General features: G+C 48.3%; 1 protein-coding gene and 1 long non-coding RNA gene across 5 annotated transcripts in view; one reads left to right on the forward strand and one right to left on the reverse strand.

Annotated features, from left to right (window-relative positions):
• CTNNA1 (catenin alpha 1) overlaps positions 1-5,987 on the forward strand; it is a 229,159-nt gene extending 223,172 nt beyond the window's left edge. For 2 of the 3 annotated variants that reach the window (XM_033095903.1, XM_033095902.1), the window contains exons 14-18: positions 697-807; positions 1,938-2,119; positions 2,211-2,316; positions 3,806-3,940; positions 4,782-5,266. In XM_033095903.1, coding sequence (XP_032951794.1) covers positions 697-807; positions 1,938-2,119; positions 2,211-2,316; positions 3,806-3,940; positions 4,782-5,069 — 822 coding nt within the window. In that variant the 3' untranslated portion in view covers positions 5,070-5,266. Of the gene's footprint in view, positions 1-696; positions 808-1,937; positions 2,120-2,210; positions 2,317-3,805; positions 3,941-4,781 lie in introns of all 3 variants that reach the window. The other variant, XM_033095901.1, reaches the window with a different exon arrangement.
• LOC117016547 (uncharacterized) lies at positions 732-4,899 on the reverse strand. Of its 2 annotated transcripts, XR_004421925.1 has the most exons (4): positions 4,760-4,899; positions 4,435-4,609; positions 955-1,041; positions 732-866 (listed from the first exon to the last, which is right to left on the reverse strand). It is a non-coding gene; the product is annotated as an uncharacterized LOC117016547 (long non-coding RNA). The 2 variants fall into 2 exon arrangements; XR_004421924.1 differs by having other exon boundaries at positions 4,435-4,774.
• Positions 5,988-16,549: the final 10,562 nt, after the last annotated feature.

Here is a 16,549-nt window from a genome sequence, read left to right on the forward strand (position 1 = left end):
TAAAAATAGGTTGCCTATTTTTTTTTCCTCCAAGCAGCCTTTGGTGCCCTAAGGGAAGGCCCAGTATTGTTTAACCCACTTAATTTTCTTCTGGTCAGAAATGCGGACTGTTGTAAGGGTCTGCTTACTGTTGTATAAAACACCTCTGTTTTTCAATATAGTACCTTTTATACTCAGACAGTTCTCACTTTGTCTTAGGATGTAGCTGTTAGAGAAGTACATTAAGAAGTACTAATTGGGGCGGCCAGTGAGCTTAATTGGTTAGAGCGTGGTGCTCTTAACAACAAGGTTGCTGGTTCGATCCCCGCATGGGCCACTGTGAGCTGCACCCTCCACAACTAGATTAAAGCAACTACGTGACTTGGAGCTGATGGGTCCTGGAAAAATACACTTAAAATAAATAAAATGTTTATAAAAAAAAAAGGGAAAAGATTTATGTCAGAGTCCTGGCTCAGTGGTAGAAGTTTCCGCCCCACCCCCAGAAAGGCACCCAGGCCCCTTAGGACATGCTGGTGTGGTGCCCTCACCTGCCGTTTGTTGGACGAGCACCCCGCCTGTGCATCAGTGAAGCAGGTCTCAGACAGTGAACGATTGTAGCCTCCTCACCTGTTGGAACACTGCACGTGAAACTAGGCTTTTGGATATCCATACAGCAGGCCCAGGTGTGTGACTCCTGGTCTCCCTCTCTTGGTGCAGACCCCCGAGGAGTTGGATGACTCTGACTTCGAGACGGAAGACTTTGACGTCAGAAGCAGGACAAGTGTCCAAACAGAGGACGACCAGCTGATAGCCGGCCAGAGCGCACGGGTAAGGAGTCAGTTCATCGCGTCTATGGACCTTCCCTGTCCTTCTCAGTGCTTGGTTTCCTAGAAAAGAAAAAGCTCTTAGTATTAAGAACCCCATTTTCCCTCTCTTCTCGGGCAGTAGGACGCAAGGGAACCTAAGTTGCGGCACCTGCTAGTCTGAGCTGTAGGTTCCTCCCAGGCGTCTCCTCAGCTGTGCGCTGGGCTTTGGTCTGTGCAGAGCTGCATCAGGAGAGGCCTAGGGTGTAATCAATGCAATGTTTGTTAAAAGGAGAGTGAAATCGGAAAAGGTTGCTGTTTTTGCCCATCTCAATGATACCAGGGTATGAACTATTTCATTATTCATGGGTTAAAAAAACAACAGTGGTACATTGAAGAAAATCCGTCAGAGCCCTTGCATTCATTTGAGTCATTAAATCTTCAATCAGTAGCATTTGTTTTTGGGAGGACACCAAGAAATATTTCTAAGGGCTCTTTTTTCACTTCTCAGAAATCATTTTGAACAGTGAGTGCAGCCCTGCTCTAGGCCACACTCGGCCGTGAGCACTTTGGGAAGCGGAATGGGGAGGAGCGGAGGGTCAGCAGGCCTCCAGGTGCTGCTTTGATAAAGTTTAAATGCCACTGAAATATAAAATGTGTGTTCCTCAGCAGCTTCTCTGCCTTCCTTAAAATTTACGTTCTAAAACCACTTCCAGTTCACCTTGAAAAGCTGGCGATGTACTGTGGCCATAGGAGATGCTCGTGCAGGGCCCACCAGGGAAAGGGCTCCGTGCATTAACCCTTCTTTCATCTCCGCTCCCCGGGGCCGGAGACAGGATGAAATTTTTAAAGAATCCAATTAAGCAGATTCTGTCCCTGCACAAGTGTGATCACGGAGCTTCCACATTAGTCTTCTACCCCTCACACTGTTTTTTCCTCCACATTAAAATGTGTTCTTGAAAGTGGGTTGGAAATTCAGGCTGCCATAAGCTTCTACGCAAAATGAGCAAAAGTGGCCCTTCAGGCAAAATGAAACCTTTTAAAGCATTATCCTGCCTCTGCCGTGGATTGCTCGGTGGACACGTTCTCGGCTAACGCACTGTGAGAATGTCATGCTCCCTGACATGGAAGAGCTCTCTGTGCTTCTGCTCTCAGGCGATCATGGCTCAGCTCCCTCAAGAGCAGAAAGCAAAGATTGCGGAACAGGTGGCCAGCTTCCAGGAAGAAAAGAGCAAGCTGGATGCTGAAGTGTCCAAATGGGACGACAGTGGGAACGACATCATCGTGCTGGCCAAGCAGATGTGCATGATCATGATGGAGATGACCGACTTCACGCGGTGAGCACTCAGACAGGCAGGCCCGTGCGGCGCTGTCGCCTCTTCTGTCTTCCGCCCCCTCCATCGACAGTGACCCTTGTTCTCCTTTCAGAGGTAAAGGACCACTCAAAAATACATCGGATGTCATCAGTGCCGCCAAGAAAATTGCTGAGGCAGGATCCAGGATGGATAAGCTTGGCCGTACCATCGCGGACCATGTAAGTGACACACTTGCCGTGGGGCTCTCTATGTTCATCCTGGGTCTCAGCAACAATAATATTTTTCACGGGACACAACACTCATCTCTCAGACTGTTAATTCTTAGACTTTTAAGGATTTCTGAATTCCTGTTTCTTTGACAAGCCCTAGGAGGCAGCCCAGTTTGCCTTAGAATACATCTCTGGAGCAGGTGTGTCTCTCCTGAGATCTTCCCATGACTGACAGCTAAAACCAGCCTCTACTGCTGACTGGTTTATTCGCTCTCTGTTTTCTTCAGAACTTCAGCTCTGGGTAGGCACTGCTTCTGCAAGCTCTGACACCACGTGTATGAGCACCTCTAGTGGATTTATTTCATAGAAGAATTAGGAGTGCATTTGGCTAGTACCTTGAAAGGCTAATGTACCAGTTGGGGACAGACGTTTACGTCTCAGCACTGCAGGTTCTCAACGACCCAGCCTTCAGTAAACCTTCCCTGTATTGATTGATATGTCAGGAAATGTGATTCTTATCTCCTGGAAGTTTCCATTTTCCTCGATGCTCCAAGACTTAAATTTTTGGAGACACTGTTGTAGGTTCCTCCCAGGTGTCTCCTCAGCTGTGCGCTGGGCTTTGGTTATGACAGAGCTGCATCAGGAGAGGCCTAGGATGTAATCCGTGCAATGTTTGTTTAGTTCTTCTCTGCCGTTCTGACCCCTCCCCTCAAGTGTCTGCCTCCCAGGCTGCACCAGGGCTGCAGGCTGGGGGACAGCAGTTAGCGGTCACCCCGACTGCCCTCTCATGGAGTCCATACTGAACCCCTGGAGCTTCAGCTGGCGCCACGAATCCTGACATCATCCAGGCCTTTCCCCGCTTCTGTCACCAACTCAGGCCAGACCTCCATGGCCTCTCCCCACTACACTGTCCTCTCAGCTGCCAACATGATCTTATATGATCATCTTAAAACGCAAATCAGATAACGGCTCTGCTGGGCTCCTGCAGCTTCTTAGCACAGCACGGCTGCCTGGCCGCGGGTTTACCACCCTCTCACTCACTGTGCCCACTGGGCAGGGGCTCTGTGTGTCCTCCTCCGGGGAAAGCCTAAGCCTAAGCCGGCCCTGATTCGGGAGCCTCCCAGCCCTGGGCAGTTGGGCAGCAGCCACCCTTGAGTTTCCCTGTGACCGGTCAAGACCTCACGGTCCTCAGCTGCTCTTTTTCTTGCTTTGAGTTACTGATCCTCCATCTTGGCCTGAAGTAAACTCTTTTCATCAGGTGTTTGCAGTGTAGAGCACCTCTGAGCAGAAGAGCTATGGGATGGCTAGTACCCAGCTCAGAGCACTCTGTCTTTTCTCCAGAACCAAGCTCTTGCTTGCTGAGGCATTTTCTCACCCTCAGGGACCTGGGCCCAAGAGAGGGAGCCTGTTGGCAACCTGTGTGGCTGAGAACCGCTCCTGGGGGTGGGTGTGTTTGGGCCCTCCCTGGAGGCTGGGTCTAAGCCTGCTCTCCCCGCAGTGCCCAGACTCCGCCTGCAAGCAGGACCTGCTGGCCTACCTGCAACGCATCGCCCTCTACTGCCACCAGCTCAACATCTGCAGCAAAGTCAAGGCCGAGGTCCAGAACCTGGGTGGGGAGCTCGTCGTCTCCGGGGTAAGTTTCATCTGTGAAGGGAATGTGCTGGCCTTTGCCCACCCCCACTCTTTCCTGCCCTGACTGGGGACGTGTGCTTGGAAAACCCTCAGGTTCCTTCTCAGGCCGTGGAGGCCCAGGGCCGCAATGGGCTGCTCCATGCTGACCGGCAGCTGTTAGCTTGCTGGGTGGCAGACAGCTGGGTGCAGTACAGGGCTGGCCCCTCACTGGCAAAAAGCACTTGATCTGGTGTTTCTTCCCCCAGGCAGGAATTGAGGCTGTTCAAAAATTGCAAAATGACAGAGCAAGGTTCTCAAATCGCCTCCACCCCTCCAGTGCCTGAGTAGTAGCTCTTTCCTTATGTCTTTACCACGTCACAGTTCTGGACCCCTTGTCACCTGGGCAGGACAAAGAGGTGGTCTTGCTGGGTGTGCTGAGCTCCCCTGCTTTCCCATGGCTTCTGCTAATCGCACAGAATTTCAGAGAAACTGTTCATACTGATACCATTTGCTCACCTGCTCCAGTGTCCCTGGGCCTGACGGAAAGCGGTGGCTTCTGTCTATGGCGGCTGCTTGTCATTAGCTCTGCAATTGCTCAGGAAGAGGCTGCGCCTCCTTCAACTTGTTGAGGGGTCGGGGCAGGACAGATGCCGTATGATTTGTTACTGCTCCCTTTTCTTCTTCAAAAGATCTGAAACACAGGCGTTTTCAAGGGATTTGGATAAGAGCAGCCAGCCCCGGGAGAGCTACTCAGTAACCACCCGCGCTGTTCTGGAGGGGGAGGAGTCGGGCTGCCTCCAGCTGCAACCCCGGGGCTGGCGGGCAGGCCTGTGCTCCTCACCGCCCATGTCTATGCCTCCTAGGTGGACAGCGCCATGTCCCTGATCCAGGCCGCCAAGAACCTGATGAACGCCGTGGTGCAGACGGTAAAGGCGTCCTACGTAGCCTCCACCAAATATCAGAAGTCCCAGGGGATGGCTTCCCTCAACCTCCCAGCTGTGTCGTGGAAGATGAAGGCGCCTGAGAAAAAGCCCCTGGTGAAGAGAGAGAAGCAGGACGAGACACAGACCAAGATTAAACGGGCATCTCAGAAGAAGCACGTGAACCCCGTGCAGGCCCTCAGCGAGTTCAAAGCCATGGACAGCATCTAAGGCGGCCCCGCCCGCTGCCCCCTCTCGGGCTCTCACAGCTGTCACTGTGCTTCACTCAATTGTATTTGCTAAATAGAACACTGATGTCAGATTCCACAGAGAAACAGGCAGATTTTAAACCTGGCCAGGTGGTGATTTTTGTAAGGACATATTTGTGTTTAAGTCGGTCACAAATACTTTTAGGATTCAGGAACATATTTCTAGCTATATTTTTTATAAGCTTAAATAAAAAGAAAAATCCCATAACCAAAGAGAATCCTACATTAACTTGTTAATAACACTCTTGACCAAGTTGTGATGCCCGTTCTCTTGGTGTGGCATTAAGGTTTGAGAGAAAAGTAGCTGACTCACCCTTTGGGGAGGGGGCTTCCATCAGCTCTGGGTCCCAGCAGGTTGGCTGGTGTTAAATGACCAAAGATGACCCAGAGTAAGAAACCTGGGTGTCTTAGGTGGCTGTCCCCGGAGAGGGAACGTTCCCAGAGGGTCCTGAGAGGGACAAACCACATGAAACTCAGTAAAACAATGTATCATGAAGAAAACTGATTATTCTCTTTATGACATAAGAATTTTAATGCATGGTTACAATTACTAATGTACTCTGCTGCAGGACATATTAATAAAGTTGCTTTTTTCAGGCTAAAGTTGTGATGCTGTAATCAGAACATGCTTTTTTTCCCTTTCTTCAGCAAATGCATCATTGGGCTCACTTCTAATAATTCAATGTTTCCTGCCTTGGGCTTGCAACAGAAGCCTGACAAAATAGTGTTTGCTTAGGCAATAATTTAGACTTTACCTTATTTGTGATTACTATACCGATTACTATAGCTACAAGGTATAATTTTACTGTCTTATTTAAATTTTATGAATTTGAATGTTTTTTACACTAACTTTTCCCAATAAAGTCCACGATGAAACCAAGTCTAGGAAGCCAAAAGTCATTTTTCTTTGCCTTCCAGTAGAGTCCAATTCTACAAGAAACATCGGCATCCGCCATGCTCTGGGCGCTCCCAGTGTCCCTCTGCCTCTGGGACAGTGTTGCCTGGCCAGCCCTGCAAGGAGTCCATGTGTCCACACTTCAAAGGAAAGGTCAAAACCTTGGAGGCATCTTTGAAGTCTCCATGGATGCTCCCATCAGCTTACAACCAGGTCATGACAATGGCTGCCTCCAAAATAGAAACCCTCCTAACTCCACGTCCCTCCCCTGCCTCACACAAAACACCCTCAAGAAATGTGTGCAGTTGTCCCTTCTTCCTTCCTTCCATTCTGCCATTCCAGTCAGCTTGCGTCCGTCCACCCTGTTCCGGGCCGTCCTCCACAGCTGGGTGGAGTGGCTCTTCGTCTCCATCTTACCTGCCTCGCCCAACAAGTGCCCGGTGAACACTCCCTCCCTGGAAGCTCCCCACTTCAGAATACCTCCCTCTGGTTCTGTCTGCCTTGCTGCGAGCTCCTCCTCTGCCGAGTAGCTAGAAGTTGTGCCTCCCCGGGGCTCAGTACTGGGCTCTTCTCTGATCTACTCACTCTCCCGATCTTAACCAGACTCCCAGCTTTAAGTTCTGTCCAAATGCTGACTTCTCCCGGAACTCGACTTTTATAGCTGCCTGCCTCCTAAGCTCTCCACATGGAAGTCTTAATAAATGTCACAAACTTGACCTATCCAAATTCTTATCTTGAAACTGTGTGCCAGGTCCAACTACGTCTCACCACTTCTGTTTATTATCTATCACCTGGTCATCATATTAGTTACGAATTGCCCCAAAAAGAATATTTATTACCTCAGTTTCTGAAGGTCTGGAGCCCAGGGGCCGCTTGGTGGGACGTTCTGCCTCGGGGTCTCCCGTGAGGCTGCTGGGATGGAGGACCAGCTTCCAGGCTCCCTCACACGGCTGTTGGCAGAAGGCCTCGGTTCCGGGCCACGCGGGCCTCCCCATACAGCAGCTCACACGTGGTAGTGAATGATCTAGAGAACAGCAAGCAGAGGGAAGCCACAGTGGTGGTTTTAAAACCTGATTTCAACAGCGATATACCATCACTTTGGCTGGACTACAGTAACCTCCCACCAGGCTTCCCCAATCATCCTGCTCCCCACACCCCACTCCCATGACAGTCACAAGAAATCTCTATAAAACAAGTCTGATCGTGTCATTTTCCTTCGCTCAAACCTTCCAGTGGCTTCCATCTCCCAGTAAAAGCCAGTCCTAAGTGATGGTATGGTCTCCCAGCTTTCTCTGGTCTTACCCTCACCATTCTTTGTCATTCGCCCTTTGCACTTGTGCTTCCACTGCCCGGAACACACTGTCCCCAATGATAACCCTGTGCTTTCTTAGGACGGACTTCAGGCATCTTGTCAGAAGTGCCCCTATCAGAAAGACCTTTGATAAATCCTCACCCTGCCCTGTCATCGTAGCACAGAACTGCTTTACAGGTCCCTGTGTTTCTCCCGTAAGCTCCACGGGTGGGGGTCTTTATTTTGTTCATCAGTGACTCTCCAAGGCCCAGGACACTGAGTGAACAGCTACCCCAGGGGTCTCCAATGGGACGGGCCTCCCTCTACACGCCCAACCCCCTGACTCAGGATCCATGCTGAGTCGGGGACATTCTCATGGCTTGTGCTGCCTTCTGTCACATTCCAAAATTGTCTTCCAGGCCTGAGTTCCAAATCCACATCTGTCCCCAGCTGCTGCTCCCAGCCCAGCACCCAGCAGTGCCCAGCTCCCAACCAGGCCACCTCCCCCACCCATCCACTTCCCTCCAGCAGAGGCCAAGGCCCATGGCAACCCCTCAGCTGGGTTGCTGGAAAGTTCCTAAACCGCCTACATCAGCCTGCAACATCCATTCTCCATTCTTTACACAGTAGCAAAGGAATCTTCCAAAAACATTTTCTAAAGAGTCAAGCCTCTGCATAAAGCCTTCTGTCTGGAGCTGCCCACCGCCCGCCTGAGAGTGAGTCTGCTATGTGTCTGGCACTGTGACCCTGACCTCTGTACCCACACTGCCCCCTGGAAGCGGTTGTGGACCCCGTGTTCTCCCTATGAGCCCATCACATGCATATTCTGGTCTTCACCTTTGCCATATCGTCATCCCAACCTGAATATTATTTACTTAAAAAGACTAACTTTTGTTTAACTTCGCCTCTTCCTAAGCAATATCTGTGAAATCATGTTTGATGTGCTAGTTACATTTTTTCCTAATAAACATCAAAATAACTCTTTAATAAATGTTCATGTGTCACCTAAATCATCCTGTACCATGGCTGGAAACACTGGCCCTCAGCCATGGCACGTGGTATTACAGCGCCAGCCCTCACAGGGCTCACCCACATTCCCCTGGGGCACAGAAAACCTCGGTCTTGCTCACCCCCTCATCCAGCAAAGGGCCTGGCACGTGCTTGAGAAATAGTTTTAAAACCACTCAAACCCTTCATTGATTTAAACTAAGCTATCAAAAGATACTGGAAGGCAAAAAGCAGGCCACTGAGGGGGCACCAGCGGCCCTGCCCACAAATCCAGGAATCCTTCATTGTCCTCAGGGATGCGATCTACAGCAGCAGGGCCTGGCTGAGCAGCAGGGACTTGCCTCACCGTGACCTGGGGTCTTCAATCCTGCCCCTTCGCCGCCTACTAAGGAACGGGCTCCCTGGGCTTCCCAGCCAGGGCAGACATGACCCTTGGGGACACCTCCCTTGGGTGAGGCCTGGCCAGCTCCCTCATTGATGGCACCTCACCAGCCTGGCACCCTGGGCTTGGCCATTCTTCACACCTATGGCCACTACATGCACACAGGACGGCAGAGCCCAGCTCTCCTCTCCACACTGGCAGCAGCTGCCCTCCTCCCTGCCCTGCTAACCACCCTGCAGCGCCTCCCAGGGCCCCTGGGCACACACTTCAGAGGCCCCACCTCACCTCTGCCACCATAATCCTCACGGCTTCTCCACCCAGGCCAGTCCCTCTCCACTGAAGGAGGACAGGAGTTGCCATGTGCTAGGCGCACCCAGAGCCCATGTCAGGCCTTTACCCACAACCCCCTGAGGTGTCAGCACTATTACTGCCCCTCAAACTGTACAGCTGAGGGAACTGATTCAGAAAGGTGAAGCTTCTCACCCAAGTCACACAGCTCCCAGTCAAGTAGCCCAACACGCCCTCCCAGCTTCCAGATCCCGTCCCTCTAAAGGCCCCAGGTTCCCCCATCCTTTCTACAAGGGGCCTGTGCCCTCACCAGCCCACCCCCCGCCCCCTCAGCCTTTGCCGAGCTGGGAACTCCCTCACGCTCCCAGCCCTGCACCAGCTCCTCAGGACTCTGCCTGTTAGGATGCAGGAACCATCCAGGTCCCTGGCTAAGGCTGCCCCCTGGCTTGTCACTGGATCCTGGCCTATTACACAAGGATTCTGCCCCACCATCCTCCCCTCTTATTTCCTGCCTTGCCAAGTTTTCTTTCCTCCTGGATCTTTCTCATCAGCATAGAAGACATGTGCTGATAGATCCCATAGTTAAAAAGAAGACAATACAAGAAGCTTGAGTCCATGTCTCCCTCGGATGTGTGTTCAGACCCCACTGCCCTCCTGCACCGTCCCCTGTCCAGCTCACCTGTCCAGTCCTCCTGTGAGGAGCATGTGACGTAGGTGGCTGCTTCATCCGTCCACGGCACGCCCTTCCCTGGTCCCTGTCCATCTCCTGACCAGCTCAGGCTCTGACCTCTAATGCTGAGGTGGGTCCAGGCAGCAGACCTTGGTCGTCTGTCTGCAATGACTCCCACGCCATGGTGACGCTGGTCAATGCAACTGGAAATAATCAGCTTTGTAGGGCAGGGTTGGGAGGGGCGGACATACATACATATACATACATGCATTTCTATAAAGGAATTGTATGCAATTCAAAAATAACAAAATACACAATAGTCTTTACTGTAAATCCCATGAAGCCAACTGACTGTCACAGGCTTTCACTGATTTTGCTGAACTCCTGCATCCATAGCCAACCTCTGGTTGCAACTGACAAACGAGTCTGGTTCTGACGTGAATGCTGGTTGATACTTCGCTTAAGAAGACGAAACAAAAACGTCTGCTGGAATTTCACTTGTTCTTCAGTGAGTGACTTTTTTGCTAAACCAGATAGATGATAGTTGTCAAATATTGTAAGAAAATTCCCTCAAGTTTTTGTGCTGTCTATGGATGACAAACTTCTAAGTTTAATTGGCATTAGTACATTTCTTCATCACTTTAAGTCTAGACACTCAACAAAACAATACATTAAGCCTTGATCTGCAGCATTTCCCAGTTCCCAGTGTGTAAACACTCCCACCACATCACATAGCAGAAATCCAGCCACCAACGTGGCTGGAAGGTGCCAGTGCGAAGAGAAGCACAGGGGCGCCGTCAGTAGTGTTTCCACCACCCAGACACAACAGACATAAGTAATCTCAAGAGCACAGGTAATGGTCGACTGTAAAGTAATTAGGAAAGGATGAGTTCTTAGTGTTTATTACCTTTAAAATTTTTCATTTTAAATTTATATACAGTAAAATTCACTTTTTGGTACACAATTCTGTGAGTTTTGACAAATTCATGGAGTTGTGTAACCCACCACCACAATCAAGATACAGAACAGTTCCATCAGCACCCCCCAAAGTGTGCCTTGTGCTGCCCCAACATAGTGGAAACGCCCCCCTACCCTGAGTCCTGGCAAAACCCTTCCCCTGTAGTTTTGCCTTTTGCAGAATGGACTAGAAATGGAATCCCAGTATGCAGTCTTTGTGTCTGGCTTCATTCCACCAGCATAACGCCCTGGAGATGCCCACGTGGCGCTCTGTGCAGCAACCACATGTACCGGGGTTTGTCTACCCATCCCCAGATGACGGACATTTGAATTGTTTCTAGGTGGTTTGTTTTTTCCCAAAATAAAGTTGATATAAGCAGTCGAACATAGATTTTCATTTTTCTTAAGTAAATACCTAGGAGTGGGACTGTCATGTTGTACGGTATTATGTTGAACTTTGTAAGAAACTACCAGACTATTCTCCATAGTGGCTGCATCCTTCTGCATTCCCACCGGCCAGGTGTGGGTCCCGTGGCTCTCCATCCTCACCAGCATCGGGTGTTGTCAGGCTTTCTGCTTCTTTAGGTTTTTAATTTAATTCAACCACTTCATAGGTTTAATTCAACCATGAAGTAGTGTCTTATTGTGGTTCTTTCGTTTTTTGTTGTTTTGCTTTTAAGTGGCCCATGAGGGGATCGAACCGGCAACCTTGGTGTTATTAGAACCGTGCTCGAACCAAGTAAGCTAACCAGCCACTCCTTATTGTGGTTTTAATTTGCATTTTCCTAACAACTAATGATGCCGAGCATCTTTTCATGTGCTTATCTGTCATCTATATTTCTTCTTTGGTGAAATGTCTTCAAATCTTCTGCCTTTTTTGAGGGGGGATTGACTGTTTCCTTATTAATGAGTTTTGAAGATTTTTAATATATTCTGGATACAAATCCTTTGTCAGATGTGTGATTTGCAAATATTCCTCTCCCTGTTTGTGACTTGTCCTTTATTTTCTTAATTTCTTTCACAGAACAAGTTTATAATTTTGATGTAGTCAAATTTATCAAATTTTTACCTTAGTAATTGTGCTTTTGGTTGTTGTACCAAAAGAACTGTCAAACTCAAGGTCACAAAGATTTCTCTCCTGTTTTCTTCTGAAAGTTTACAAATTTTTCATTTAGGCCTATGATTGATTTTGAGTTAAACTTTGTATAAGATGACAGATATAGGTCAAAGTTCATTTTTTTAAAATATGGCTGTCCAGTCGTACCACCACTTATTGAAAAGATGATCATTTCTCCACTGACGTGTCTTTGAACTTTTGTCAAAAATCAATTAATTATATTTGCATGGGTTTATTTCTGAACTCTATTGCAATTCATTCATCTGTGAGTCTACTCTTTGACCAATGCCACAATGTTTTGATGACAACAGTCTTTGTAGTAAGTCTGAAAATCAGAGAGCACGGGTTCTCCAACTCTGGTCTTTTTCCAGATTGTTTTAGTTATTCTAATTCCTTTGCGTTTCCATATAAACTTTCAAATCAGACTCCTGATATCTGAAAAATTCCTGCTGCGATTGCACTGAATCTACAGGTCAATTTGGGGGGACTGACATCTTAACGATATTGAGTCTTCCAACCCAAGAACTCAGTGCGTATCTCTAGATCTATTTCTTTCATTTAAATTTCATTTCCAATTGTTCATTGCTAGTATAAAGAAATACAATTGATTTTTGTACACTGACTCTCGTGACTTTGATAAACGCATTGTTAGTAGAAGATTTTTTGTATATTTCATGGGATTGTCTACATTGACAACTGTGTCATTTATGAACAGAGACAGTTTTATTTCTTCTTTTCAATCTGTATGCCTTTTATTTCACTTTCTTGCCTTACTGCACTGCCCACGACTTCCAGTACAATACTGAAAAGGAGAGGTAAGAGTGAGTGTTCTTGCCTTGTTTCCAATCTTAGGGAAAAAGAAATCAGTCTTTGACCATGAAGTTTGATGTTTGTTGTAGACTTTTATGTGGTTTCCCTTCGTCAGGTTAAGGAAGTTCCCTTCTATTCCTAATTTGCTGAGTTTTTATTATGAATGAATACTGAATTTTGTCAAATGCTTTTTCTGTATCTATAGAAATGATCATGTGACTTTGTCTTCTTTAGTCTGTTAATATGGAAATTGAGTTGAACTAGCCTTTCATTCCCAGGATAAACTCCATTTGGTGATGATGTAGCATCCTTGTATATATTGCTACATTTGATTTGCTAGTATTCTGTTGAGTTCTGCATTGAGGATTTTGGTAGGGACCTGAGAAAAATCTAAAAGTCCTTACTACAGCCTCCAGGATCTCCCCTCCCCAATACCTCCCATCCTCAATGCTTATGAGGGGTGTTGGTCTGTAGAGTTGTTTCTTTTACTATCTTTGCCTGGTATTGGTATGAGAGTAATATTGGCCTCTTAAAATGAATTTGAGAGTATTTTCTTCCATTTTCAGGAAGCGATTGTGTAGAACTGGTATTATTTGGTAGAATTTGCCAGTGAAGTTATCTGGGTTTGCAGTTTTCTTTGTGGGAAGGTTTAAAACTATGAATTAAATTTCTTTAAGACTATACAAGTTATCTATCATTCTTGAATTTTGGTAGCTTGTATTTGTAGGAGGCAGAATAATGGCTCCCCAAAGACGTCCACATTCTATCCCCTGGAACCTGTGAGTATGTTATGCTACGTGGCAAAAGGGAATTAAAGTTGAAGATGGGATTAAGGTTGCTAATCGGCTGATTTTAAAATCGGGAGATTATGCTGGATTATCCCGGTTATTACAACAGGCCTTAAAGTGGAAAAGTAGGCAGAAGTGATGTCATATGAGAACTTGACTTGCTTTTGTGGCCACTGAAGATGGAGAAAGGGCCGCTAAGCCCAGGAACATGAGAAACCTCTAGAGGCTGGAAAAGGCAAGCAAGTGCACCCTCAGAGCAGACAGGAAGGAATGTCAGCCCGTTAGATGGCTTTTCGGGCTGTGAAAACTGTCAGATTCCTGACCTATGAATTTGGGTGATTTTTAGGCACTAAGCTCATACTAATCTGTTACAGCAGCAATAGAAAACTAATGCAGTGAAAGACTGTTTGCAAGGAATTGGACCATTATTTCTTCTAAGTTGTCAAATTTATGGACTTTGAGTTGTTTGTTCATCGTATTATCTTATTATCCTTTCAATGCTTGTAAAGCCTATAGTGATATCCCCTCTTTAATTCCTGATGTTGGTGTCTTCTCTTTTCAAAGAACCATCTTTTCATTTCATTGATTTTTCTCTAGTTTTCCTGTCTTCAATTTTATTGGTTTCTGCTCTTTATTATTTCCTTTTCTGCTTTTTTGGGTGTTTAATTTGCTCTTCTTTTACTAGTTTTTAAAAATTACCTCGGATTTTTAAATATATTAATCGTAAATTTATATAATTCGATGTTTAATAATGGCTGTGGTTACCAACAAGCTTGCAATTGTCTGAGAGCCACATGGCTGGCAGGCCGCTAGGAGCTGGGCCCAGCACACAGTGCTTCCACGGTTCTCTTCACATGTGACCTCTTCCCTGGGCTCCTCTTTCTCCAGCTGCCTAGTCAATACCCCCGCCTGAATATCCAACTGATGTCTCAACCAAACACGTCCAAAACAACGTCCACTATAAAGTCTCAATCTTTCCCCCTACTCTCTCCCCGCCCACTTCTGCCAACAGCACCTCCAAACACTCACGCCCCCAAGTGAGGCTTCATTCTTGACTCTCCTCACATGCCACGTGCAGCAAGCAACACGTCCTCACAGCTCCATCTTCACAGCATATCTGGAGTTGGAGCACTTCGCACCACGTTCTCTATCCCCACCCCCTGGTTCAAACCTCATGGGCCGTAGGCCCTGCACTGGGCTCCTGCTTCCGTCCTTGCCCCGCGTCGTCTCTTCTCACCACAGCAACAGAAGAGATTCTGTTAAAATGTTAGTCACATCGAGTCTCTCCTGCCCTTACAATTCTCCAATGGCTCCCATCACAAAGAAAAAGCTCCCATCCTTACAATAGCTGCTAAGACCTGCCCTCCCCTTGCAGCTTTCTCTTCTCCCTTCTACTGACTCTTGCTTTTCTTCCAACACCCCCACCGTGTTCCTGCCTGAGGACTTTTGCCTCTGCTATTCCCTTGGTCCACAAAGCACTTCCTCAGATCCCCACATGGCTCACAGCCTTACTTTCCTTCTGTTCACTCTATATATACCTCATCAGTGCGGCCTTCTCTAACACCCTGTACCCCTTCTCATGCTTTATGTTTCCTCACAGCTCTTAGCACTCACTGCCTCGCATCATATTATATACTTATTTCTCATGGTCTGCCCCTCTTTGGTACTTCTCACTCCATGCCCTAGAACAGTGCCTGGCTCCTAGTTAGTCCTTAATCAGACTTCTTTTGTGAGTGAATGAGTGAATGAATGAATGAATGAATGAATGAATGAATGAATGAAAGAAAGAATAGCAATCAGAAGAATGACCAAAACTTTCCCCTTGGCTCGCCACTCCATCAGCGCCAGGGCATGCTCCTTGGCAAGGCTGACAAGGCGTTGGAGAACGTGCTCCCCTTGACCCTGTAGCTCTACCTTGGGCCACTTGGCCCCTCACCCCCATCACTTCTTCCAGCTACAGTGAACTTGTGGGTTCCTTAAATGGACCACTCTGTCTCACCTCAGTCCTTCCTGTATCTTCCTAGGGCTGAAACCCTTTCCCCATTTCACCTGGCATGCTTTCCCAGCATCCTTCAGGTTTCAGCTTGGCTACCACCAGCTCTGGGAGGCCTTCTCTGCCCTCCCTCTAGGTCAGGGGTCTTCTCGGCTCCAACTGACCAAGGCCTTCTCCATCACAGTACATGTCACGTTGCAACTGCCTCCCCCACCAGACTGTGCTCCCGGGTCCTGTGACTTACTAATATCAGAATCCTGAAGTCTAACACTGAGTGAGTGCTCAATAAATATCATTTAAATCAACAAATGAATAAATAAGTGAATTAATAAAAACCAAGCCTGCTGAGGGATGGGGTGGGGAGCACGGACCACCAGCCCACTTCCCTTCCCTGTCACCCTCCCACGTGGAGGGCCTGGATCAGTCCAGTTGAGGATCAGAGAACCACCAACCAGCCAGGACCTACGAGGAGTCGGCCGGTAACATCTCTCAGCCCGTCCCTGCCATAAGGCCAAGAGCCCTGTGGCCCCACCATGTGACGGGTGTGGGAGAAGAGGAAGCAGCCTGCAGGTCCTGGCAGGAAGAAGTCACATCACCCCCAAGTTCCAGTGGCTATGACCCCCCATTACCATTTCCTGCCTAACTTCGAGCCCAGGTCACACTCCTTGACCACAGTTTCCAGGACGGCACCCAAGGAGAGGCAGAGAAAGGGCTCCTTCTGGACCTGCAGACAACAATCAATGATGAACTGAGTGGTGGAACCAGAACCCACACTTAAGCAGCCTGAGCCGAGCCCTGATTCACACTGCTGCCTGTCTCCTCGGAGACTGCGACAGGGCCCAAGACAAGGGAGTCAGGCCCAGGATGAACCCAGATGAGGCCAATGAGAATAGACTGCAGACCAAACGTCTCTGTCCCTGACGCCCTGTCTGTGAGCGTGTGGAGTGAGGAGAAGGGTAGCAGCAGTCCCGCTGCCCAGCCTGTGGGCTCAGCAGCCTGGCTCTGGTCTGGCTTCCCTCACCATGGCCCCCAAATGCTCTGTCCTTGGCCCCAAGGACACCCCAAGAGCTCATGGCCCAAAGTCCCCTTTCTATAGCATCCCAGAGGGTAGAAAAGGTCAATTAGGCTTCTACTAGTGCAACTCCTTCCAAGGGGACCCCTTTCCATTTCCCACATCAGACCCTGGTGGTTAGAGGCCTCGAGGGCTCTGGGGGCCCCTGCCTGCTGACAGCACCTCAGGACC

Source organism: Rhinolophus ferrumequinum, chromosome 24, assembly GCF_004115265.2.
Source record: "Rhinolophus ferrumequinum isolate MPI-CBG mRhiFer1 chromosome 24, mRhiFer1_v1.p, whole genome shotgun sequence".
In the NCBI taxonomy this organism is placed as follows: domain Eukaryota; kingdom Metazoa; phylum Chordata; class Mammalia; order Chiroptera; family Rhinolophidae; genus Rhinolophus; species Rhinolophus ferrumequinum.